At 44.0% G+C, this 25,524-nt stretch overlaps 1 protein-coding gene across 1 annotated transcript in view; it reads right to left on the minus strand.

The window, feature by feature from the left end:
- The window catches only part of CRABP1 (cellular retinoic acid binding protein 1), a 50,239-nt gene that overhangs the window by 8,768 nt on the left and 15,947 nt on the right, over positions 1-25,524 (minus strand). Inside the window, exon 3 of the mRNA XM_083179735.1 lies at positions 19,771-19,884. Within this exon, the coding sequence (XP_083035861.1) occupies positions 19,771-19,884 (114 nt within the window). The remainder of the gene's footprint in view (positions 1-19,770; positions 19,885-25,524) is intronic.

The raw sequence follows: 25,524 nt of genomic DNA on the forward strand, positions 1-25,524 counted from the left end.
GCCGACTAGTTGCTGTGCCATTTCAACAGTGCTGCCACTGCGGCACGGAGTTTCTTTGCCTGATTATAGGCTCAAGGTATACCCATCTCTAGTCTACGGGGGGAAATGCACAGACTGTCACTATATCAACTTGAAATACTGACGCTAATAGTTGCCTGGATGTCACATTTTCAATGGCTATACCACACACAGCCTGGCAGCCATTGATGATGATTATGATGATTACCATGTACAGTTGTGCTCATATGTTTACATACCCTAGCAGAATTTGTGGTTTTATGGCCATTTGTCAGAGAATATGAAGTCAAGTCAAGTCAAGTCAATTTTATTGTCATCAACAGCGGAAGAAGAACTCTCACTGCAGACGAAATTATGTAGTACATAAATACCAGTACAGTAAAAGCAATATCCGTATAATACATATAAAAAGGGAAGAAAAATACTTAAGGGATACATAAAATCAAACATCACTTCAAACATTCAACATACGCACTGCTGATGGAAGGAAACTGTTGTGCAAGCGGCTAGTACGTGCCCTCATGGTTCTGAACCTTTTTAGCGAAGGTAATTGCTCGAATGAACTAAAAAACGGGTGACTGGAATCGGCTAAAATATTTTTAGTACGCTTTAAAATTCTAGAATTGGCTTCCGGTTCCGCCTCCTATGTGAGTGGACGTGCTGAGGAGAAGCTCCGTGCTCACCCCCGACAAACACCGGGCGTAACACCGTTCTAGCGGCTACCATCGGCTGGACAAGCAAACCCCATCCCCCGCAAGAAGAGAGGAAGTAGATGGACCGGTACCTGACTCAAATGCCGGGGAAATCAGGTAAAAACCGAGCAGACCGCCGCGCGGCTGAACCCAAGATGGCGCCCGCAGCACAGCACACGCTCCCAGAGCCTGACACAGATGCGGAGAGCCGCAGCAGCGAGGGCACCCCTGAGAATGGCACACCGCAGTCACAGACGCCAGCACTGACCTCAGGGGCTTCGGAGGAGAGACCTGTGACTTACAGTGAAGTAGTCCAGGCTATCAAGGAGGCAATGGGTCCCATCATGGAAACGCAAGCAGCAAAGCTAGATAAAGCTGTGCTGGATATAAAATCACAGGTGAAAGGCTTGTCACAAAAGACCTCCATACTGGAGAGCAGGATGGGTGAAGTGTTTCATGACGTCACCAGCCTAAAACAGTCATATGAAACGCTACAAAAGGAACATTATCAATTATCCATTAAGATAGATGACCTGGAAAACAGGAATAGACGCCATAACCTCAGGGTCACTGGTTTGCCTGAAGCTGTGAGAGGACCTGAATTATACCAGTTCCTGCAAACTACCCTCCCAGAACTTTTGAATATTAAAGAGCAGTGCGTAGGGATGGTGGTCGAACGCGCACATAGGCTCGGCCCGTTGCGCAAGGAAACAGACACACGCCCAAGAATCACCATTTTTAGAGTCCTCAATTATGTTCACAAGGAAGCGATATGGAGGGCATCTAGGAAGATACCTAACCTCATATGGAATGGATCCAGGATGAGAATATTTCAGGACTACTCCGCGGAGGTAGCGAGGGCGAGGAAATCCTTCTCCCCCGTGTGCTCAAAACTCTATAACGCCTCAAAACGCTTTGCCTTGATCTATCCGGCAAAGCTAAGGGTATTCGAAGGGGACTCATTCAAAGAATTCTCAACTCCAGCAGACGCTGAAGGTTACCTGGCAGAGGTTGCGAATACGGACCAGATGATGGACTTGCAAGGCACCTGAGGGTCTTGTTTGGTAGATATATACTAAGAGGGTCCACGTTTCTTATCTTAATAATTTCTTACGGACATATCTCAAAGGGTTATAAAATATTGTAGAGTAAAGGTATGCCATGCGAATGGTATGGCGAGATTTGGGTTGGGAGGGTTGTTGCAAAATTATTTTGTGCCGTTAGCACTTTATCTTAGAAGTGGTTAACAGTCGGGGTTGGCTAGGAGATTGGTTCCTCATTTCTATAGACGAATGCATTCTCTATTTTCCTGGCCGGAAGTTATGTTTTATAAGAAAGCCTTGGGGCGCACAAGTCGTCCCTGGATATGTGGTCTTGTTTGTTGTTGTCTAGTTGTTCCCCTCATTGTCTGTCTCCTTCCCTATTGTGTCTATCCAGATATCTGTGTAAAACTGTCACGTAACTTGCATATAAATGAACCATGGCTGAATTGAAAATTGCTACCCTAAATGTCGGTGGGTTTAACTCACCGGCCAAAAGAAAAAAGGTCCTTATGTATCTTAAAAAATCGGTGGTGGATGTCGCCTTTCTGCAGGAGACCCACCTCACCCCTGAGGAAACTCAAAAACTGAATACGCTGGGATGGATGGTAGTTGCTAGTTCATCCCACAATTCAAAAGCAAGGGGTGTGGCGGTCCTGGTGAGAGGTGGCATACCACTGGCCATTCATACTAGCATAATAGATGTCCACGGTAGATATGTAATAGTAGACATCACCCTGGGGATCAAGCGATATGTTCTTTGTAATGTATATGCTCCAAATAAGTACTCCAAGGACTTTTATCTAGAAGTGATATCTAAGTTGATGGAGTATAGTGGGTCTTCTTTAATAATTGGTGGGGATTTTAATCTAGTAGCTTCGAGGGAATTGGATAGGAGTATTCTGCATAAGAAACAGTCTAAATTACCAAATATTGGGATTCAAACATTTATAGAAAGGTTAGCAGTGGTTGATGTGTGGAGAACCTGTCACCCCCTGGACAGGGAATATACATGTCTCTCATCCGCACATGGTACCCTTTCTAGGATTGATTTCCTCCTGATGTCTGAGCACTTATTCCCCAGAGTGTTAGAAACGACTATAGAGCCAATACTTATATCTGATCATGCGCTATGTTGGGCTAAGATATCAGCGTCCCAAGATACGGGACCGGTGAGAAGGTGGAGGTTTCCGACGCACCTGGCGTCTTCCCCTAAATTCAAAGCTATGCTGGAGGCTGCCTGGGCAGATTACAGAAACAATAATTTAGAATCTGAACTACAAGACCCGATCTTATTTTGGCAAGCTGCCAAGTCGGTACTAGCAGGCGTGATTATTTCTTACACATCAGCAACGTACAAGAAATTAAATGCAGACTACCTAGCTGCGCAGGCAGAAGTTTCAAAAGCATACCAAGTATTTATTAGAGCCCCATCCCAGATAGCCAAAGCCAATTATTATAAAGCCAAAGCGCTCTTTGACACTATCTTATCGCAGTGGGAATTGAAACACTCCTTTAATAGGAAAGCAAAGCTATATAGATATGGTAATAAAAGTGGGAAACTGATTTCCTCTCTGCTGAAAGGACGATTCCAACCCACAATAATCAAAGCGCTTAAGGGAGAGGAGGGTAAAATGGCTAAGACTAATGCCCATATAACGGAAGTGTTAAAAACCTTCTATTCAAAATTATATACTAAACAGCATGTGTGTAATGTAAATAAAACAGACTTCTGGTCTAATATTAGGCTCCCCAAACTAACCGCTGAACAATCCCAATCTCTTACAGCCCCCATAACCCTGGAAGAGATGCAAACTGCTATAAAACAGCTGAAATCGGGGAAAGCACCGGGGCCAGATGGCTTCACCAATGAATTTTATAAAATACTTTCCCAACCAATAGCAAATTCACTGGTGAAATGCTTCAACCTCATGTTGACAGGTACCAAAGTACCCCCTCATTTCAATTCAGCAATAATAACAGTCCTGCCGAAACCGGGCAGGGATCCTGAGCTGCCGGGCTCTTATCGCCCCATCTCGCTGCTTAATACCGATTATAAACTACTGACGAAAATTATCTCAAGCCGTATGAAAGTATTAATGCCATCACTAATTCACCCGGATCAAACCGGTTTTATCTGGGGCCGACAGGCGGTGACCAATATTCGCAAACTACTACTGGTTAAACAGTGGGCTGAGCAGCGGGATGGGGTGAAGGAGGATGTGGTATTATCCCTGGACGCCGAGAAGGCATTTGATCTGGTGGCTTGGGATCACTTGTTCGAAACCTTAGAACGTTTTGGAACAGGAACTGATTTTGTTAAACTACTTAAAAATATTTATCACAACCCGGCAACACAGGTGTTAGGAAATTCCTATTTGTCGGCACCTTTCTATATCGAGAGGGGGACGAGGCAGGGATGCCCGTTGTCCCCTCTGTTATTTGCCTTAGCCCTAGAACCGCTAGCAATAGCACTTAGGCAAGCTGAGTCATATAAAGGCATTAACATAAGAGGAAGGGAATGCAAGCTTTCAATGTTCGCAGACGATATGCTGCTATTTATTGCAAACCCCACCACCTCAATACCAATAATAATTAAACTTTTAGATGAATTTAGTACATTTGCAGGCTTTAAAATAAATTACGAAAAATCGGAGCTTTTCCCTTTGGGGGGGAGGGCGGGGACATCAATGAGCCTTCAGGGACTGTCCGACTTCAAATTAGTCACAAACAAAATTAAATATTTAGGGGTGTATATCCCAGAAGCACTACCCAAACTTTATGATAACAACCACGCTATAGCAGTCAAATCAGTAATTAATAAGATGGAAAGTTGGAAACACCTCCCATTGACAATTTTTGGCAGAGCAGCGGTAATAAAGTCAGTCCTATTTCCCAAACTAACATATGTAGCCCAGATGCTACCCCTATCATACTCAGCCCAAGATATAAAACGAGTGAACAAAGCGCTTACTTTCTTTTTATGGTCAGGTAAAAAGCCTAGGGTCGCTCTTGCAAAACTTAAATTACCAAGGCATGAAGGAGGAATGGCGATCCCAGACATCTCGACATTTAATAGAGCAGTTCACTTTAGGTACATTACAGACTGGCTCTGGCAGAAATCCACTTATGTTAATTATGAGCTGGAAATGGCAGCTTTCCATCCCTTTTCCCCCGGGGGCTCTCCTGCATGCACCTCAAAAGGAAATCCCACTATGGGTGTTACAGCACATCCTATTTAAGGACACATATGGGGCTTGGATCCGTACTAACAAACAACTGAAAAGAAACCCCCAGGCGTCCAAACATATCCCAATTTGGGGTAACCCATTGTTTGTGCCGGCATTCCAGAACTCTCAGTTTAACAGGTGGAGGGAGGCCGGGATCGCAGCGGTGAGGGATGTCTTCGACCCGGGCGGCAAATTGATACCTTTTCAGACTATCTCTGGAAAATTTCATATCCCCCAACAACACTATTTTCTGTATTTACAGATCTCACATTTCGCTACCCACATTCCTAAAGCTTTTATAGAGGAGACTACCCAAGACCCATTGGAAACTATATTTTCCATTACTCGAACGAACGCCTTTAGGGCTGTTTCACACAGTACGGTTCCTGCCGCACGGTGAAATCCCGTACGGCCAGGGAGCCGTGCCGCACTCAGCAGTTGTGAATGGACACTATTGTGTCCATTCACACGGGACGGCCACGGCCCGGCCGCACGGCTGCAGCCGGATCCCCCCACTGGAAGGGACGGCTGCCGGGCTGTGGCCATCCCTGCCATTATAAAATTCTGAGTGCGGCACGGCTCCCTGACCGTACGGGATTTCACCGTGCGGCAGGAACCGTACTGTGTGAAACAGCCCTTAGAATAAGATATTTTCATATGTATGTGTGTAAATCTCCTTTGGTGAAGATATGGGAGAAAACGATTAGAGCATGGAAGAGTGATGTGCCTGATATAGTAGAGACAGAGGAATTATTGAGACATAAAAGCAGCATAGTGAAATCATTAGCGTCGTCATCTTTACAAGAAACCCACTTTAAGATGTTTAACAGAGCATATATATCACAGGTTCAGAGAGCACGTATGATACCGGGAGAGGCAGAGAGCTGCCCTAAATGTAAAACATCAAAGGCTCATTTTTTCCATAATGTATGGCAATGTGGAAAGGTGGCTATATATTGGAACAAGGTTATAGCCTTCATTAATAAGACATTTCAGCTGTCACTGGTAAAACACCCACAGGCTTGTCTTCTGCTCAATTTTAGCAAATGGGATTTGGGTCCCAAGAAAAAAGAACTAATAAGGGCACTCCCTGTGATATTGGTGGCGGCTCAGAAGTGTCTGTTGATGCACTGGACCAAGAGATCAGGCCCAGTGCTCTCAGAAGTCACTACTCTACTTATTAACACCATATATTTTGATCGTCAGGCATCTATACCAGACATCGAAAAAGGAGTCCTTAGGTTTCACAGAAAATGGGGCTTGTACATCGAATCTCTAGATGATGCATTGAGACAACATATTATGAGCATGTTTGACAACACCACTTGGGCCCTCCTGCGCAAGGTTGGCTCCGACTGAGATTGTAAATCACATATTCATGAACTCATAAATGTAAAACATTTAACAATATAAAAAAAAAAAAAAAAAAAAAAGAGGCAAAAACATAACAGAATGACTTCATATATTTTCTGAAACATGTCTTCACTAAACCTGTGTGGAATAGCAAGTTACAGAAGTAAACTGTTTGTATCTATGCACATATACAAGAAAGATGTAACCATGGATCCTTTCTTTCTTTCTTTTTTCTTTATTCTTTATTACGGTTGCAATACAATGTCTTCATGTACGAGCAGTAAAGTATGATATCTTCCACCCCCCCCCATCCCCCCCTAGTGTTCTCTCCTCCATTGTCTTTAGTCCCCCTTGTCTAGGTATAGGAGGTATATGTCAGATTTTGTTACAAAGGTTTGTGGATATCCAGGGTCCCCTTTATTATGTGACAGAATAATAGTTCCACAGTGCATTATAGAGGACTCTGTTTATTGATGAGACAATATGTCAACTTGTATTTAATGTAATTTGCTTGTTTTTGTTTGTCATATTAAGCGAATAATCTTAATAAACAAGTTTATAAAAAAAAAAAAAAAAAAATTCTAGAATTATAGAGCTCCAGTATGGTTGGCAGTTGGACTCCTATAATTTTGCCAGCGGCCTTTACAATGCGTTCTAGTTTTGAGCGCTCCCTAACCGTGCAATTGCCGAACCAGACGATAATGCCGAAGGTCAAAATACTTTCTATCGAGCATCTATAGAAGTTTGTCATGGTGGGCTTGCTCACACCGGCCGCTTTTAAACGCCTCAGAAAAAAGAGACGCTGTTGGGATTTCTTTGTCTGAGTATGAACATTGCCAGACCATGACAAATTGGCTGAGACCTGAAGTCCCAGAAACTTGACTGACTCCATAATTTCAACATCTGCCTCGTTTATACACACTGGTTTCTTCGGCACCACTAACTTTCTCCTAAAATCAATCACTAATTCTTTAGTTTTTCCCTCATTTAACACTAGGTTGTTTCCCTCACTCCAGGCTACCAGTCTCGCTATTTCTTTTCTGTAGTGGGTTTCATCATCCTCACTAATCAGCCCCACAACTGCTATATCGTCAGCAAATTTCACAATCTTGACAGAGTCAGAGGACGATATGCAGTCGTGGGTAAACAGCGAGTATAGTAGGGGACTGAGGACACATCCCTGCGGCACTCCGGTCTGAATGATAACTCACAAACTTTTCTTTCACTCATGGTTAGTTGTTGGGTGAAGCAATTTATTGTCAAACAACTGTGTTTACTCTTTTTAAATCATAAAGACAACAGAAACTACCCAAATGACCCTGATCAAAAGTTTACAGTTCTAAATACTGTGTATTGCCCCCTTTAACATCAATGACAGCTTTAAGTCTTTTGTAGTAGTTGTGGATGAGGCTCTTCATTTTCTCAGATGGTAAAGCTGCCCATTCTTTTTGGCAAAAAGCCTCCAGTTCCTGTAAATTCTTGGGCTGCCCTGCATGAACTGCACGTTTGAGATTTCTCCAGAGTGGCTCAATGATATTGAGGTCAGGAGACTTAGATGGACACTCCAGAACCTTCACTTTATTCTGCTGTAGCCAATGACAGGTCGACTTGGCCATGTGTTTTGGATCATTGTCATGTTGAAACGTCCAAGTACATCCCACGCGCAGCTTCCGGGTTGATGAGTGCAAATTTTCCTCCAGTATTTTTTGATAACATGCTGCATTTATCTTGTAATCAATTTTGAGTTGAGTTTCCAGTGCCTTTGTAGCTCACACATCCCCAAAACGTCAGCGATCCACCTCCATGTTTCACAGTAGGAATGGTGTACCTTCCATCATAGGCCTTGTTGACTCCTCTCCAAATGTAATGCTTATGGTTGTGGCCAAAAAGTTAGGTTTTGGTCTCATCACTCCAAATGACTTTGTTCCAGAAGTTTTGAGGCTTGTCTCTGTGCTGTTTGGAGTATTGTAAGTGGGCTTTGTGGCATTTGCGTAGTAATGGCTTTCTTCTGGCGACTCGGCCATGCAGCCCATTTTTCTTCAAATGCCTCCTTATTGTGCATCTTGAAACAACCACACCACTTTTTTGCAGAGGGTCCTTTATTTCAGCTGAAGTTATTTGTGGATTTTTCTTTGCATCCCAAACAATTTTCCTTGCAGTTGTAACTGAAATTAATGTTGGCATACCTGAACGTGTGGTTTAGTTTCCACAGAATCCCTCATTTTCCACTTCTTAATTAGAGTTTGAGCACTGCTGATTGGCATTCTCAATTGCTTAGATATCTATTTATATCCTTTTCCTGTTTTATACAGTTCAATTACCTTTTCCCGCAGATCCTTTCACAATTCTTTCACTTTCCCCATGACTAGAAACTCACTGTCCTTTTATACACACACACACTGATTACAAGCAAACAGATCACAGATGAGGATGGTTACCTTTAGTAGCCATTCAAACCCGTTTGTGTCAACTTGTGTGCAGGCCAAAATCTCCAGGGTATGTAAACTTTTGATCAGGGTCATTTGGGTAGTTTCTGTTGTCATTATGATTTAAAAAGAGTAAACACAGTTGTCTGGCAATAAATGGCTTCACCCAACCACTAACCATAAGTGAAAGAAAAGTTTGTGAGTTCATATTCTCTGACAAATGGCCAGAAAATCACAAATTCTGCTAGGGTATGTAAACTTATGAGCCCAACTGTATGTACCACACACAGCCATACATGGTAATTATCATCAATTGCTGCCAGGCTGTGTACCGTGCTAGCAGTATATATCATCAATTTCTGGAGGTACAGTGTATATTACAAATATATGATTTCCTTCCTTTCAAATCAAGAGGGTAACGTCGGCGTATCTAAATATATTTTGGGGTAAAAGGTAAAAAAGTTCGGTACTTGTTTCCTAGCACGGTGCCCATCGCATTGCATACCATAAGGCATACGATGGTATGCGATGCGATGTTAGCCGATGTTATACAATTTTAAATTGTATACCATCGAATTGTATGCCATTGTATGGCATATACAATGGTATACGATTTTAAATTGTATAAGCACCCTAATGGGTGTTTTCAATGTTAAATGTGCCTCCTATATATAAATAATTGTATAAGCACTGTAATAGGTGCTTACAATGTTAAAAGCACCCCCACGCCACCCGTACTATCAACGCCAACCCGAAGCGTGGCGAGCGGCAGCGGTAGGCGTCCTCCGACCTTTTCATACCCCCACTATCCACGTCGGCGTGGAGTTGATTTTATATAGTGTGGCGAGCGCAGCGAGCCACCGAGCCCGAAGCGCGGCGATCGCAGCAGAATACATGTGAAGTAATGCGCGTCCCCTCGTGGGGCTCGCTGCGCTCGCCACACTATATAAAAACAGCTCCACTCCGACGTGGATAGTGGGGGTATGAAAAGGTCGGAGGACGCATATCGCCGCCCCTCGCGGGCTCGCCACGCTTCGGGTTGGCGTTGATAGTGGCGGTGGCGTAGGGGTGCATTTAACATTGTAAGCACCTATTACGGTGCTTATACAATTATTTATCTTATAGGGGGACCATTTAACATTGAAAAAAACCATTAGGGTGCTTATACAATTTAAAATCGCATTGCATTGTATGCCATTGTATGCCATATACAATGGTATACAATTTTTTAAATTGAATACAATGCCATACGACTGAATATCATGGGCGCCGTGTTAGGAAACAAGTACCAAAAGTTCCCTGACCCCTGGTCTAAAGGAACTGCTACAGTGCTTGGGAGTCCAAGGGGCATTATAGTAACAAACTGAAAAACTGTCCTAGTGAGTGATATGAAGTGCAATTATTGAATACTTGTGTTTTTTTTAATGTGTCACAATATATTCATTTTATGTGATATTTTATGAAGTTTTTATCTATGATTTAATATTTGTAATGCTAATCCAATCACCAACAATCCATTTTTTTTATTCCATTCAGCACTACTTTTTGTCTGTGTGTAAGGAAATACATTTTTTTACCCTAATGATGTGCATCCTGGCCCCACCTCCCACATGGGTAAATTGCGTTTTTCTCACTTGGCTCCCTGGAGAGGAGGTTTTTTTTTTATGTGGGCAAGTATGCTGTACATTGAGCATGTGTGGTGGGCAGAAAACAGATTCAAGTAAAGTAATCATTTATTTTAAAATAGAAGTCGGAACTGCTGTACAAAGCAGACATTTCAACTAAAAAAGTATAATGCTATAATTTTACATACCGTACACATATATATATATCGCTCAGCGACCAAATTGCTGAGTGTCCCGTTTTCATCAGTGACCAGTGAACATTGGTGAAATTATAGATGTGACAGGGTGCATAGGGCCCTCCCGCCTATATATGTACAAGTTCAAGCAGTACAGAAAATGTAGAATGTCTCTGTCAAAAAAAAGCAGTAAATAAGCTTGGTGCACTCCACTGTGCTATGTGGAGGAGCAGAGAAGTAAGAGGTTCAGCAACTTTACTGAATGTTATTTCTAACATTTTATTTCAGAAGTCGCTTTGCTACCTCAGAATCAATCTTTCACAAAGTGAGCAATTTATATTTTTATCAGCCAACTGTAGTTTCACTTTGCATCTGCATTTCAACACAATAAACCCTATGCCTTAAGCTGCTGCCCCTATGTCTTCCTTGACAAAATTGTCCTATATTTCCAAAAACAATCTGTCTCAAACACTGTTAAAAACATAGAGGACATGTTTTTGGAATTTGCATGTATCTCACACAAGAGACTGCAAAAACAAAACTTCCTGAATGTCTTTTAACAAAATGTATCTACTGTTCTAAAAATCTGTGCTCGTCATTGTTCCCCAGTTCTGTAGGGAGGGGTGGGCCCTGGAGTTGGCGCCTTCGGTATCCTGTGTAATCTGCATAGGTTTAGCAGGGTGCCTGGAACGGATCAGAATTTCAACACCGGAATCCGAACTCTTACAATGCTGACGGATGCCCAGGGTGAGTATTAAGGTTAGGGTTAGTTGGGGCTAGTCTGGGATGGGGGATTTAGAGTTAGGTTGTGGGAAGGGACAATTGGGGTCAGCGTTGATATACTCACTGCGATACGTGAGCATTCTGGGTAACAAGATTCTGCTGTTTGTATCCTGACCAACTACATTTTGATACAAACCCTGTGGAACAGCACCCTGTTACATAATTTTTTTGAGGCTTCATCCACTTTCAAAATGTCAGCCAATAGCGGAAACAGCATCGTAAAAAAGTTTATTTATAAAAGCTAAAATGTGTACTGCGGATGTTTTCAGCAATTTTCGAAACATGATTAAAAACCATCTGAAAATTCAGGAAAGTCTTGTATGTATATGGGTAAAGAAATCCTGGAAAATACGATGTTGGAGGTGCATGAGGACCACATTTTGAAAACACTGATTTAATTATTGAAAGATATCAATGTCTATATGACATTGCAGTATGATATAGTGTATAAAACCTTGTTGTGCCTAATGTTTGAGACCTGGGTCAGAAGAGTACACGCAAAAACGCAACAGATTTGTGGATGGAAAGAATATCTGAAAAGTGGATTTTGTCATTCATATCAAAGATAACAAAAAGGCAATTTTGGAAATGAAACAATATTTTCTACTAGGGTTTTAATGAGCAAAAGCACAATGATCTCTTTGAATATGGATAATGTTAACGAGTTTTGGGTCAGGAAACAAAGACTTTCTTGTTTTAATCTGACGTTCTTATTGACCTGACTGTCTGGCCAGCTCATCAGTATATACTAATGAGCAGCATTAGTGTTGCTAAGAGTAAATGCAGAGTATGTGTTTAAAGATTCCCTTGAATTTATAGTCACAGTACGTGTGTGTGTGTGTGTTTGTGTGTGTGTGTGTGTGTGTGTGTATGTACTGTATATGGTTTAAATGCACTGGCATTACATCCAATGTATGACTTTGGGATAGAGATGGGCAAAGTGACTCACTAAAGAGAGTGGGGAGTGAGCAAGCGTTCAGTGAAAAGATCCGGTTCTTTTTTTTTTCTTTCTTTTTTTTTTTTGACGACTCATTGGCTCGCTTTGAACAAATTTGCTTATTTATGGTTTGAGTGTACTAAGTGTAGTATCTGTTCGTTTTATTTACAATTCAACTGATTTTAGTAATGTAACACAAATTTCGTACATTAATCTCACAGGTGGTTATTTTCACTCATTTTTCTATTTATCCTGTTGAACACTGATAAGATACCATATGCCGCCGGACCCATGATTATCTCCACAGCGTCAAGCTTCAATGTGTTCAACACCACACACACAAGTGTGTCAATTAGGCCATACAGGGGGGACCATTTGATACCGGACAATGATGTAGTACACGGCTGTTAGTGGTCACTGGTGTAATAGAGGTGTCATACACCAGGAAGTAAAGCAAGTGAGAGACACAGACGGATGGAGCCCAGCTCACTGGATCTATACTTCATGAATCTGGTGCTGTAAAATGAAAGTTAAAAGTACTACACAGCACAGCAAACACAGATCTAACAAATAAAAACAACATGTGCACTGCCTAGCCAAAGTCTGTGTGTCTGTGAGAGAGAATGTGTGGTCATGCTACACACCTTTCTGTGATACTATGCTGCTTCTGGTACTGGGCACACTCCTGTGTGCAGTATCAAATCATGTGGTGCTTCCAGATTGTTCTGCAGCAGCACTCAGCAGCTCTGCCTCCAATGCAATACTCTCCAGAGTTAGTACATCTCAGCTGCCACAGGTGGCAGTGCTGAGCTCAGACATGGTGTGGATTGCACTCTGTGGAGCTGGATGAACTACAGCCCTGAGTCAGTCAGTACAGTTTTTCTCTAGCCAACTCCAGTCCTCGAGCGCTACCAACAGTGCATGTTTTCATATCTCCTCACAGAATCACAAGTGAAGTAATAAGCTCCACCTGTGGATCTTTTAAAATGTGTTAGTGAGTAATGAGTGCACCTGTGCAGCCAGTGGCGTAGCTACGTTTTGGGCGCCCCCCCGCCACTAGGGGGGGCGCCCATACCCACCCCCGCTGCCGCCCCGTCAAGCACCCCCCCCCCCGCCGCCCGCCGCCCATGCTAACCCCCTCCCCCGCAGTCTTACCTATCACGCTGGTCCCGGCGACTCCGTTCTTCTGCTGAGGACCACCACAAAATGGCCGCCCCCATACAGCAGACAGTTTCAGAGAACTGTGTGCTATATTGGGGCGGCCATTTTGTGGTGGTCCTCATCAGAAGAACGGAGCCGCCGGGACCAGCGACATACGTAAGTCTGCGGGGGATTGGGGGGGGGGGGTAACTATAGCACCGCAGCCCCCGGCGCCCCCACATGCACAGCTCCCCCCCACGTGGCGGGGGCTGCGGTGCTATAGTTACGCCCCTGTGTGCAGCAGCTAGGATGTCTGGAAAATGTGAACTCTTGGTAGCTCTCGAGGACTGGAGTTGGCTACCACTGCTCTAAGCTACCATTTGTGGCATTGCTGTGCTCAGGTAAATGCATTGTATGAAAACGAAACTAAAAGAATGACCATTCACCTTTTAGGGAGCAACGGCTCACTGTCTCTTTTAAGTGAGTTATTCAAAAAAGAACCGCCTCGCTCACGACAGACCCATCTCTACTTTGGGAACTAAATTTCCACCACCACATACTGGCAAACTTCTTTCTATTAGACATCATGTTACATGTACTGTAAATCATTGTTTATTATTTTTCAGATTATTTCCCTTGTGGGATTACATATATTGGAAAACAGACCGCAAACGCAAGCACTAGAGAACAGCCAGTAGAACGACACTAACTGCAGAGTTACTTCTCCCATCCTTTATCCATTTTACTCTATAGAATTATAGTTTATGTTCCGCCTCTAATTTGGGGAGATGATTGTGCTTTGAAACTATTACAATGTGAATCAAGCTGGTTTAACCAAGTAGAGGTTATAAAATAAAAATGTAGTGGACTGCAGTGCCAACTACATAGTACAGGGGAGGATCTGCAGTGCTGTGTCTATCACAGGCGCCATGCAGCACCCTCTACTCCGCATTCAGAATAATTCTCCCATTTGTTAATTTTCGCTAGTGTCAGAAGGTGGAATTTAAAGGAGAGTTAAGCCAAATGATGCATCCCAGGGACAGGGTGGCTGTGGTTTACAGATGGAGCCTGCTTTATCCAGCCCACCAGCGATCGCTTTATTTAACATTAGTAATATTTATTTGTTTGAAATTGGAGGCATTATTATTTATTTAAGTAACAAATGGGGCAATATTATATATTTATCAAGTCTGGTGGCAAGACAACACTTGTTTGGCTCATTTGCATACTTGCACTTGTAGTGTTATAAGAGCATACTTGCCTACTTTTGAAAACTAATTTCAGGGAGATTATAGGTAGCAGGAGAATTTTGCACAGCGCCCCATTGAGGGGGCATTTCAGGCTCCACCCAAAGGGTGTGTCTAGTTCCATATAAAGAGAGATTGTGAAAAGAGATTGTGAACGCGGCACTTAGAAGTGTGGGTGTGTACTGCTACATCTGAGAGGAGTCTTTTAAAATGACTTATATCCAAATGTAGATGAGCAACAAATCAGTTAGTAAGAGCTACTGGAAAATGGCGCTGATGAATCAGTGTAAATATCTGTCTCTAATTCCTTTTTTTACCCCAAAAATTTAACAGTGTAATGTGGGTTAGGTGAAATGAGGGAGATTGGTAGACTAATGATGGAGAGAGGGAGATTGCTGCTATTTCAGGGAGTCTCCTGCAGAATGCAGGAGGGTAGGCAAGTATGTATAAGAGTGTGCCCTATATTTTTTTTTATAGTAGTGCCATGGTACCCACCATGTGTACAACTCCAAAAACATACTGGTACATTAACTAGATTCTGATAAACAAGTCAAGTGTATCTGTATGTGAGGGGTCATATGGATTGCAAGCAGGGACTCATGATATTGACTTAAATATTCTCGGTAAAATGTTGCATAATATACAGTATGTGTGTGATAGGTAATTTAATCAAACTGTAGGTCAGTAAATTTCCACCTTTCACTTGTACTAACCGAGAAAATCACAGGAAATAGGGGACAAATAGCAAGTACATGAATTAGGCACACATTGATGCACTGAAGTACACACTTAAACTAATAATAAGTGAGTGTGAGAAAATAAAAAACAGTCACTGATGTAACACACAGAGCATAGCCTTAATGTTAAAGCCAATTATACAGATAACAGTGTAACCTAATTTTTCCATCCCTGCGGTCAGATTGAATGAGTTTTAAAGATCAATGCATTCTTTTCAGCATTAGCACTAGATCAAGTTCAAAGTCTTCACAGTTTTCCCATTATTGTCTCAGGGGAAGGTGAATAATAACCCCATTGAAATAATTTTTATTTTATCCCAATGGGAAAAATTCCACATCAAATACAGAATTGTCAATCAGATTTATCTCCGGACCATCATTGCTCTTAACATAGGCTAGGTGGCGCCAGCTGTCCAAAAAAAACACTGCACACCTAGAGTACCTGTATAGAAACATTCTCCTTATTGTCAGAAGAGGCTTCTTCCTTCTAGTACCACAGAACTTACTAGCATTGTTATGTGCAAGGAATACAGATCTTGAATTTGATGCAAGGAGTAGTCACTTGGCCCTGATGGCATTTTACATTTATTTTATAGGTTTTTGGAGGTCCAGTGCTACCTTTAAGTAGCTTTATGCAGCTGCCTAGAGAACTGGTCAGTAGATGGAGAAAATGAGTCTGTGCAGATTATTTGTCCAATGAAACAATGCATTGTAGGCCCTGGGCAAAGCAATGCACAGTGGCCCCTAACAGGAATGGGACTAGGGTGTTCGGCGCCCTCCTGCAAACTATAAATTTGCACCCTCCTATGCTTTAGAAAAGGACAGCGCACACCGAAAGAAAGAGGTGTGGTCTCAAAAGGAAGGGGCGTGGCCACACAATAGTACTTCCATTTCAAATTACAACCACACAGTAGCACAACCTTATTCACATTACACAGCACCAGTGCCATAACTACTAGACATTTTGGTAACCAAAATAGTAGCACTGCTTATAAATAACACCCACACCAGTTGCTGACAGTAGTAGCACTGCTAATACATAATGCCCACACTAGTTGCCGACAGTAGTAGCGCTGCCTATACATATGCCCACACCAGTAACTAACAGTAGCAGCGTTGCTTATACATAATGGCCGGACCAGTTGCCGACAGTAGTAGCTCTACTTATACATAACACCTACACCAGTTACTGAGAGTAGAAGCACTGCCTATACATACTCCCACACCAGTTGCCAACAGTAGTAGCGCTGCCTATACATATGCCTACACCAGTTGCCAACAGTAGTAGCGCTGCCTACACATATGCCCACACCAGTTGCTGACAGTAGTAATGCTGCATATGCCCACACCAGTTGCTGACAGAAGTAGTGCTGCCTATACATATGCCCACACCAGTTGCGGACAGAAGTAGCGCTGCCTATACATATGCCCACACCAGTAACTAACAGTAGTAGCACTGCTTATACATAACACCCAGACCAGTTACTGACAGTAGTAGCGCTGCTTATACTGCACATAATACCCTCACCAGTTGGTGATAGTAGTAGTGCTGTCTATACATACACCCACACCAGTTGGTGGCAGTAGTAGCGCTGCCTACACATATGCCCCCACCAGTTGGTGACAGTAGTATCGCTCCTTATACACATGCCTACACCAGTTGCTGACAGGAGTAGCACTGCCTATACATATGCCCACAACAGTTGCCGATGGTAGCAGCGCTGCCTATACGTATGCCTATACCAATTGCTGATGGTAGTAGCATTGCCTATACATATGCCCACAAAAGTTGCCAACAGTGATAGCACTGCCTATAAGTATGTCCACACCACTTGCCATATACACACACACCAGTTGCCGATGGTACTAGCACTGCCTATACTTATGCCCACACTGATTACAGAGTATACAGCTTTTTTACTATAAAAAGATAAGAAAAATACAAAGAAATAGTATCTAATCATTTTTATAGTCAAAACTGCGAAGTATGAGAGAGGGGAGCCTCTCCTGCCTACCTTGTTCACACACCTCTGAAGCAAAAACTCACCAAATTTCCAGCAATATACAGTACAGTACAGTATGCTGCTGCATCTTTGAATAATGCACACATAAATCGAGTTCATATGTATGTGTTAACCTGCCATTCTAGTTGCACCTTGTCATGAACGTATTTACTAAGAAACAACAGACTAATTTTAAGAAATTATAACCTAGAATATAAAGTTAGCCAAAAGAAATTTGCTATTTTTTAAGAGAATTCTATCCCTAATGATATTCAAAGTCTCATATATGTGTATATATACACTATTATCATATCTATATTTTGCATTATTATTCATATATGATACATGTGAATTATTTTTCATTTCTTTCTTGTTTGATTGTAAACATAGGAGGACCGATTTTGATATATAATTTCTGTTTATATATAAATTGATAAATATAACTTATCTCTAATAGCTAAAGTTTTAAATTATCAACCATTTCATGCACTTACGTCACTAGGGGAGTGCAGGGGCTGTGGGCCACATTGGGAGTCACACTACAAGGAGGTGACACTGAAATGTTGGCTCCTAGTGACCAGGAACTGGTTGCTGCACTGTGACATTGTCATGCAGCACCCGGCTCCTTCAACTGAGGAGGAGCTGGCAGGCAGGCACAGTCTCTGGTGGCAGCAGAGCATCTCTAGTGATGAAAATGGGGGCAAGGCGAGTTGACAGGCCTCCTTCTATTCTTGATCACTATACTTGAGGGGTCTTTCTGGTGCACTGTGTTCTAGACCCCAGGGATCCCATTGTGTCACAACTCAGGAGGACTACCTTAGACCCAGGCCGTTTCTTACCATTCCAGGTCTTGATGGGATGGTTGCTGGGATCTCCTAGGGTCTCCAGTTCTCCAGCCCCTGTCTGTCTCCCCAGTGCTGCCAGCTGCTGGTGTCTGCATAATGTAACTGTAGACCGCATTGGTGTCTCCTAGACTGCTCATGCCAGCTACAGTATGTTCTCAGGGTGTCGCCATGTCAAGTAATCACTGTGCCACCAATGGCTCACACTCTTCTGGACACCTGATGCAAACATCCAACCAGCATCCACAAAAGGACTTACTGGAGGGCTGGTTGCCAGTGCACCATTGCTACCTGCCTGCAGAGTGTGGCTGTGCTTCATAGTGTACTGTATCTAATTCAGCATTCTCTGCCCCCAGTCTGCTATCTAGCTTAGCCGGTCCCGCCCTAGCATCCAGCTCAGGCAATCCCAACCCAGGAACATTGTGCTCCTCCGGGCTCAGTCCGCTAATTAGCACAGCCTGTCCCAGTCTTGACAGCAAGTCCAGTTTTAGCCAAGCTACCAGAACCACAGATCTTTTCAGACATTGTTTTCAATTTGGCTACAGTATCATGTTTGACAGTCTAAAGATCTGATTCATGTTTGTAAGGAAAGCAAACAAACTGGGAAAAACTCATGGGGCAGATGGAACGTGTAAAGGGATTTAGATTTGAGTGGGGTGTGTTCAATCTGAAATCTATATTGCAATGTAAAAATAACACTAAGTAGTACTGGTGTCTACATGCAAAATAAGCCAGCATTTACCCTGCAGAGGAAAAATATTGCCCAACCAAATCTAATGGCCCATACACACTTGCCATGTTTAAGCTGAAACTTGCTCAAAACAGCCGTTTTGAGCGAGTTTCAGCTTAAAATCGTCAAGTGTGTATGGGCCACTGATGCCCGACTAGTGATGATGCGCGTTCCCGCATCATCACTAGAAAAGTGGGCCATCTGCTGGTTTTACCAGCACGTCTAGCGATGATGGCTCATATTTGAGCCATCATCGCTAGGTGTGTACAACAGCTAAGTCTCTGCACATGTGACATTTGTCCCATATGCATTGCAAAATGGTTTTGCCCATTTGCACACTTTTTTGCTGTATTTGAACATGAATCGGGCCCAAAGCCCAGTTCCAGAAATATGCATCACCTGTTCTAGAGATATTCACTGCTGACTCGTACCCCTATGTACTAGCTCCTAGTCCTCATGCATCTGCAAGTGTTCTAGTCATACGTACATATCAATGGTATCCACATTCATATTCCATGCACAGGAGTTTGATTAAACTGACCAGCTTTCTGCATATATTCTCTACTCTCTACATATTCTATATGGAATACAAAATGAAATGAGCCAATGTTCTGTTGGCTTGAAAAAAATATTGGGTCCAGCTTGAAGACGAGTAGGCCGGGCTTCAAGGAAAGGGAAACTGGGATTGTGATTACTTAATTTATGGTTTCCTCAATCTGACACACAAAATAGTTTAAACAACAGCTTGTTAGTGACTGTCCATTAAACAAGTAGATTATATCAGGTCTTACCAGAATCAGCTCATCTCCTATAAGTTCCCGAGTCCAGAATGTCTTGGGCCCTGTCCCATCCACCAAATTTTGCTTGCAGTATATCTTATTTTCCTTCTCCCAGACAGGAAAACTCTGATAACCAGAAAAAAAAGACTGATGTCTGTGTTACAAAAGGCTGGTATACAGAAAACAAACAACAGAGAACAATCAGTAGTTACAAGCATTATAAAATATGACTGAAAACAGTATAAGGGGTGTCAGTTACTGTCACAATGGCATAGAAAGGCCAGCAACAGCATTAGAAGTATGCCCGTGGCAGCCTGATCTCACCCCAAACTCATAGATTTTTGTTTGCAGCCCATAAAGAAAAATCAGGTGGTACCATAAGTGCCGCATTAACTGTAGCTGCACTTACTCACAGGAGCATTATCACGCATAATTGAATTGAGCCCTAAGTGGGATTCAGAGGCGGAACTACCATTGGTGCAGCAGGTACATTGCAACGGGGCCCCTGAAGACTAAGGGGCCCACTTCTGCCACCCACTGCTGTGTGGCATATTGTGAACTTGGGTTGGAGTGGAATAGGAGGGCCCAAAAATGTAGTTTTGCACCTGGGCCAACCACTCCTAAGTTCCGACTCTGGTGGGATTGGTCAGAAATTCTAATTCCACAGTAAACAACACACATAGGTGCAACTCACAGGACTGATAGTCAACACGTCAGTAACTTACAGGGGTGTAACTTCATCCCAGTTGCCTAGAGGCATGTTTCAGTTTCGGACGCCCCCCCTTAAAACATTTTCAGGGATCGAGCTATGCTGCGTGACAGCGGGCAATGGATCAGGGTTGGACTCCTGAGCAGGGCAACCGTCAGGGGATGGACGGACTGCGGGAACTCCGGTCCCAGAAAGGAAGGGGGTGCAGGTCTGGAGTTTATAATGTTCAATTTGTCATAAACAAAATAAAAATTTCCCAGGAAGCAATGTAGAGGCTGAGTAGTGCGGCCAGTGCTGCAGACGCAGGTCTCACCAGGCAATCCAGGTGTTCATGAAAGGGAGGGCCTTGCCTATTTTGTCAGTCCTGGGCCCCACAATTTCTGATGCTAGCCCTGAGATTCGGCCATCTACATCATGCAGAATCAACTGGTGGGTCCCATCTCACAGTCCAGCAACAGAAGTGGGTGCACTGACGCTTGCTGCAGAACAGGCTAATTTATACCACGTGGCAGCCGTCCTGATACGAATTGCAGGTGTTAACAAGGCTTACTAGGACTCTGACGCCACACACGGTCTATGAAAATGCCTGGGCACCTGTGTTTTTCCTGACACTCCCAGAAAATGGCCGTTGTCCACCCACCAAATGCCTATTTCCTCTCAGTCAACTTGCAAATGGCTTGCGATCAGAAAAGACGCTGGATTTTTTTGTTGAATGGCCTTGCACATGCTTACTACTGTACGTTCCTTACACATTTGCAGTTTATTGATAATCGTTCACCATGCAAAATCACAGCTTTGCGATCAGGTCTGAATAATCCCCAGGAGCCTTAACAGGAGGTGGGGCAATGTGTGCTTAGAAAGTGCAGTACTGGTTCTATTATGCTTGTGTATTTATTTATTTTTTCATTATGGCATGTTTCACCTTTTCCTGGCTACTTTTTTAATTTTTTTCATGTTTGATACAGCCTATATAATAGACCATCTATAGCGTTAAATGTTAATACAGGTTGAGTATAACTTATCCGAAATGCTCGGGACCATGAGCATTTTGGGTACTTGTTTCCTAGCACGGCCACAATCTTGTGGATCGTGTACCTTTAAGTTAAGGTACACGATCCACACGATGGACCCGATTTCCTTTGAAATCAGGTCCATTTTGCCGGCTAAGACACAATATCGGGGGCATCGCGTCGGTCGGGACCATTAACATTGGTCCCGACGCGACCGACGCGATGCCCCCGATTTTTCCATAGGCTTCAATGTTAAAAAATATTTTAACATTGAAATCGTGTCGGGAAAGGTAAAATATCGGGGGCATCGCGTCGGTCGGGACCATTAACATTGGTCCCGACGCGATGCCCCCGATTTTTCCATAGGCTTCAATGTTAAAATATTTTTTAACATTGAAATCGTGAGAAAATGTGAAAAATGTGAAATGGGCCAATATGACCCATTTCACATTATAGATGTCCCCGTCGTCACCCCACGATAGACGCCAACCCGAAGCGTGGCGAGCGCAGCGAGGCCGTGAGGACGCGCACCGCCGCCCCTCGCGGGCTCGCTGCGCTCGCCACGCTTCGGGTTGGCGTCTATCGTGGGGTGGGGTTTACGCCGTTAAATTTGGGGGGGTTGGGAATATTTTACATTGAATCCAATGTAAAATCGGGTCCCAGGGACCCGATTTACATTTCATTCAATCAAAAAATCGGGTCGGTCGCGTCGATCGCATCGCATGCGACCAAATCGCATGCGATGGACGCGATTTTTCCGACACGACCACCCCGATGTAAATCGGGGTGGCCGTGCTAGGAAACAAATACCGCATTTTGTATAACTACTGCTACTCAGGGGCCCGTGTGCACGGCATGCACTGCACCTATACCCATTATAGGTACGCCACTACTCCAAAGACAAAAGTATTAATATAATGGGTTCAGGGTGTAGGGTGTGAGGCCCCTGAACTTAGTGGCCCTTGTGCACCGTACTCACTGCACCCACTGAAGTCGGCCTGGAGGAAAGACATGGTGCACCAGCACTACCTGTTTATGTGGCACCTTGCAGAGGGTCCCCCTAAGCAGGACGCGGAGGATTAACTCTGCGGCGTGGAAGGGGTTAACTACCCTCACCGCAGCTGCTGCAGCTGAGAGACAAGCGGTGAGACTTACCCCGAAGATCAAAGAAGGAGCCCGGCCGGGATTGGAGGAGGCAGTGGCGCGAGGAGAAGCCAGAAGGAAGGGGGGTCAGAGGTCGCCGGCGGGCGCATGGGAAGGAAGGACAGAGAGTGAAGAGCTGCATCAGCAGCGTCTGGGAGTGAGATCGGCAGACCCGGCGGCGGTGATTGATTGCACCAGGGGCAGAGGAGACCCCCGGCGCCTGACTGAGCCGCGCAGCTGAGTGACTGCTGGAGAGGCAGCGGCATGGATTGGAACCAGCGTGCAGCAGCAGGAGAGGGACCCGGCGTGGATGCGGCAGACAGGAGAGCCACAGCACCGACAGACCCCACCAGCACCTGAGCGGCAGCAGGGTGGAGCGTAACCATTCTCTCTCCCCGGGTGGCAGGCGGACGGCAGTGCTATACGGCCAGGGTGGGCCAGTGGAAGGAACCCCCCTCTTGGAGAGGAGCCTCAACTGTCCTATAACAGCCTACAAAACCGTGAGTTTGGCCCTGGCCCCACACCATTATCGAGGAACACTTATTCTCCCCTTAGACAAGGGACCCCTCTGCCCTGTAAGGTTCACGGTCCCACCGGGTTCAGGACGGGACAGGACACATCGACCCTACGGTTTCCCTTTAGAAAAGGGACCACCAACCCAGGCTATTGATCTGTAGGAAAGCCTGACTGAAGTGTGTTCTAGGCTACTTATCCGTAGGAAGGCCTACCTGAATTGAGACCCAGGCTACTGATCCGTAGGAAGGCCAGGTTATTTCCTAGGGACATCTTCCCCTGGGAACTGTACCTCTTTTCCTGTGCACAGGCTGAGCCCCAAATTCGGTTCTGGGACAATGAGTGGGTACCGATACCAATTAGTCTCAGGTTAAAGTATAACAAGACATTTTTTCCCTCAACACACTGAGCAATGCTAGTAACCAATCTAGAACACTACATGATAATAGAATTCAGAGATATTGGTTACATTCTATTAACACTTTTCCCTCACTAACACTATCTCTATCCTATTTTAATTACATTCATTTATCTCTCTCTTTTTATATAGCTTCGGCTTCCTATCACTAATTATTAACACTTAGTATATCACTGGCATGCTGCGCTGGGCTTCCCAGCTTATGATGGTTTTTTGGGGTGCCGCACCCTGCACCTAGATATAGCGCTAGGGACCCCCAATATACAGAGAAGCCTTGATGCGGCTTGGGGGCATAGCATACACCTGCGCAGGTATATGTAACCAATATCTCTGAATTCTATTATCATGTAGTGTTCTAGATTGGTTACTAGCATTGCTCAGTGTGTTGAGGGAAAAAATGTCTTGTTTTACTTACCCAGTATTTAACCCCTCCCTCATGCACCTGGGAAATGCTACTGAACTAATTGAGCATCTACCACTATCTGTATGTATGTTGTTAGAGGCAGAAGGGAGCCCATATTAGGAGGAGATGTGGGTCCTGATATGCCACATGGAGTAGTCCGGGGTTGCTCCAAGGTAGGTAGCTCTTAGTTTGGATATATCAAGTAAGGAGCCATTATCATGTGGCTCCTTGCTGGTTAATCGTAGACCCAATTTAGGGTAACGGTGGTGTGGGGTGCGGTGCCCCTGGACTGGATGGGGTGGGTGGCTTTAGTGCAGCATGCCCTTACATTCTATTAACACTTTTCCCTCACTAACACTATCTCTATCCTATTTTAATTACATTCATTTATCTCTCTCTTTTTATATAGCTTCGGCTTCCTATCACTAATTATTAACACTTAGTATATCACTGGCATGCTGCGCTGGGCTTCCCAGCTTATGATGTTTTTTTGGGGTGCCGCACCCTGCACCTAGATATAGCGCTAGGGACCCCCAATATACAGAGAAGCCTTGATGCGGCTTGGGGGCATAGCATACACCTGCGCAGGTATATGTAACCAATATCTCTGAATTCTATTATCATGTAGTGTTCTAGATTGGTTACTAGCATTGCTCAGTGTGTTGAGGGAAAAAATGTCTTGTTTTACTTACCCAGTATTTAACCCCTCCCTCATGCACCTGGGAAATGCTACTGAACTAATTGAGCATCTACCACTATCTGTATGTATGTTGTTAGAGGCAGAAGGGAGCCCATATTAGGAGGAGATGTGGGTCCTGATATGCCACATGGAGTAGTCCGGGGTTGCTCCAAGGTAGGTAGCTCTTAGTTTGGATATATCAAGTAAGGAGCCATTATCATGTGGCTCCTTGCTGGTTAATCGTAGACCCAATTTAGGGTAACGGTGGTGTGGGGTGCGGTGCCCCTGGACTGGATGGGGTGGGTGGCTTTAGTGCAGCATGCCCTTACATTCTATTAACACTTTTCCCTCACTAACACTATCTCTATCCTATTTTAATTACATTCATTTATCTCTCTCTTTTTATATAGCTTCGGCTTCCTATCACTAATTATTAACACTTAGTATATCACTGGCATGCTGCGCTGGGCTTCCCAGCTTATGATGGTTTTTTGGGGTGCCGCACCCTGCACCTAGATATAGCGCTAGGGACCCCCAATATACAGAGAAGCCTTGATGCGGCTTGGGGGCATAGCATACACCTGCGCAGGTATATGTAACCAATATCTCTGAATTCTATTATCATGTAGTGTTCTAGATTGGTTACTAGCATTGCTCAGTGTGTTGAGGGAAAAAATGTCTTGTTTTACTTACCCAGTATTTAACCCCTCCCTCATGCACCTGGGAAATGCTACTGAACTAATTGAGCATCTACCACTATCTGTATGTATGTTGTTAGAGGCAGAAGGGAGCCCATATTAGGAGGAGATGTGGGTCCTGATATGCCACATGGAGTAGTCCGGGGTTGCTCCAAGGTAGGTAGCTCTTAGTTTGGATATATCAAGTAAGGAG

This window comes from Crinia signifera, chromosome 4, assembly GCF_055691185.1.
Source record: "Crinia signifera chromosome 4, ASM5569118v1, whole genome shotgun sequence".
Classification (NCBI taxonomy): Eukaryota; Metazoa; Chordata; class Amphibia; order Anura; family Myobatrachidae; genus Crinia; species Crinia signifera.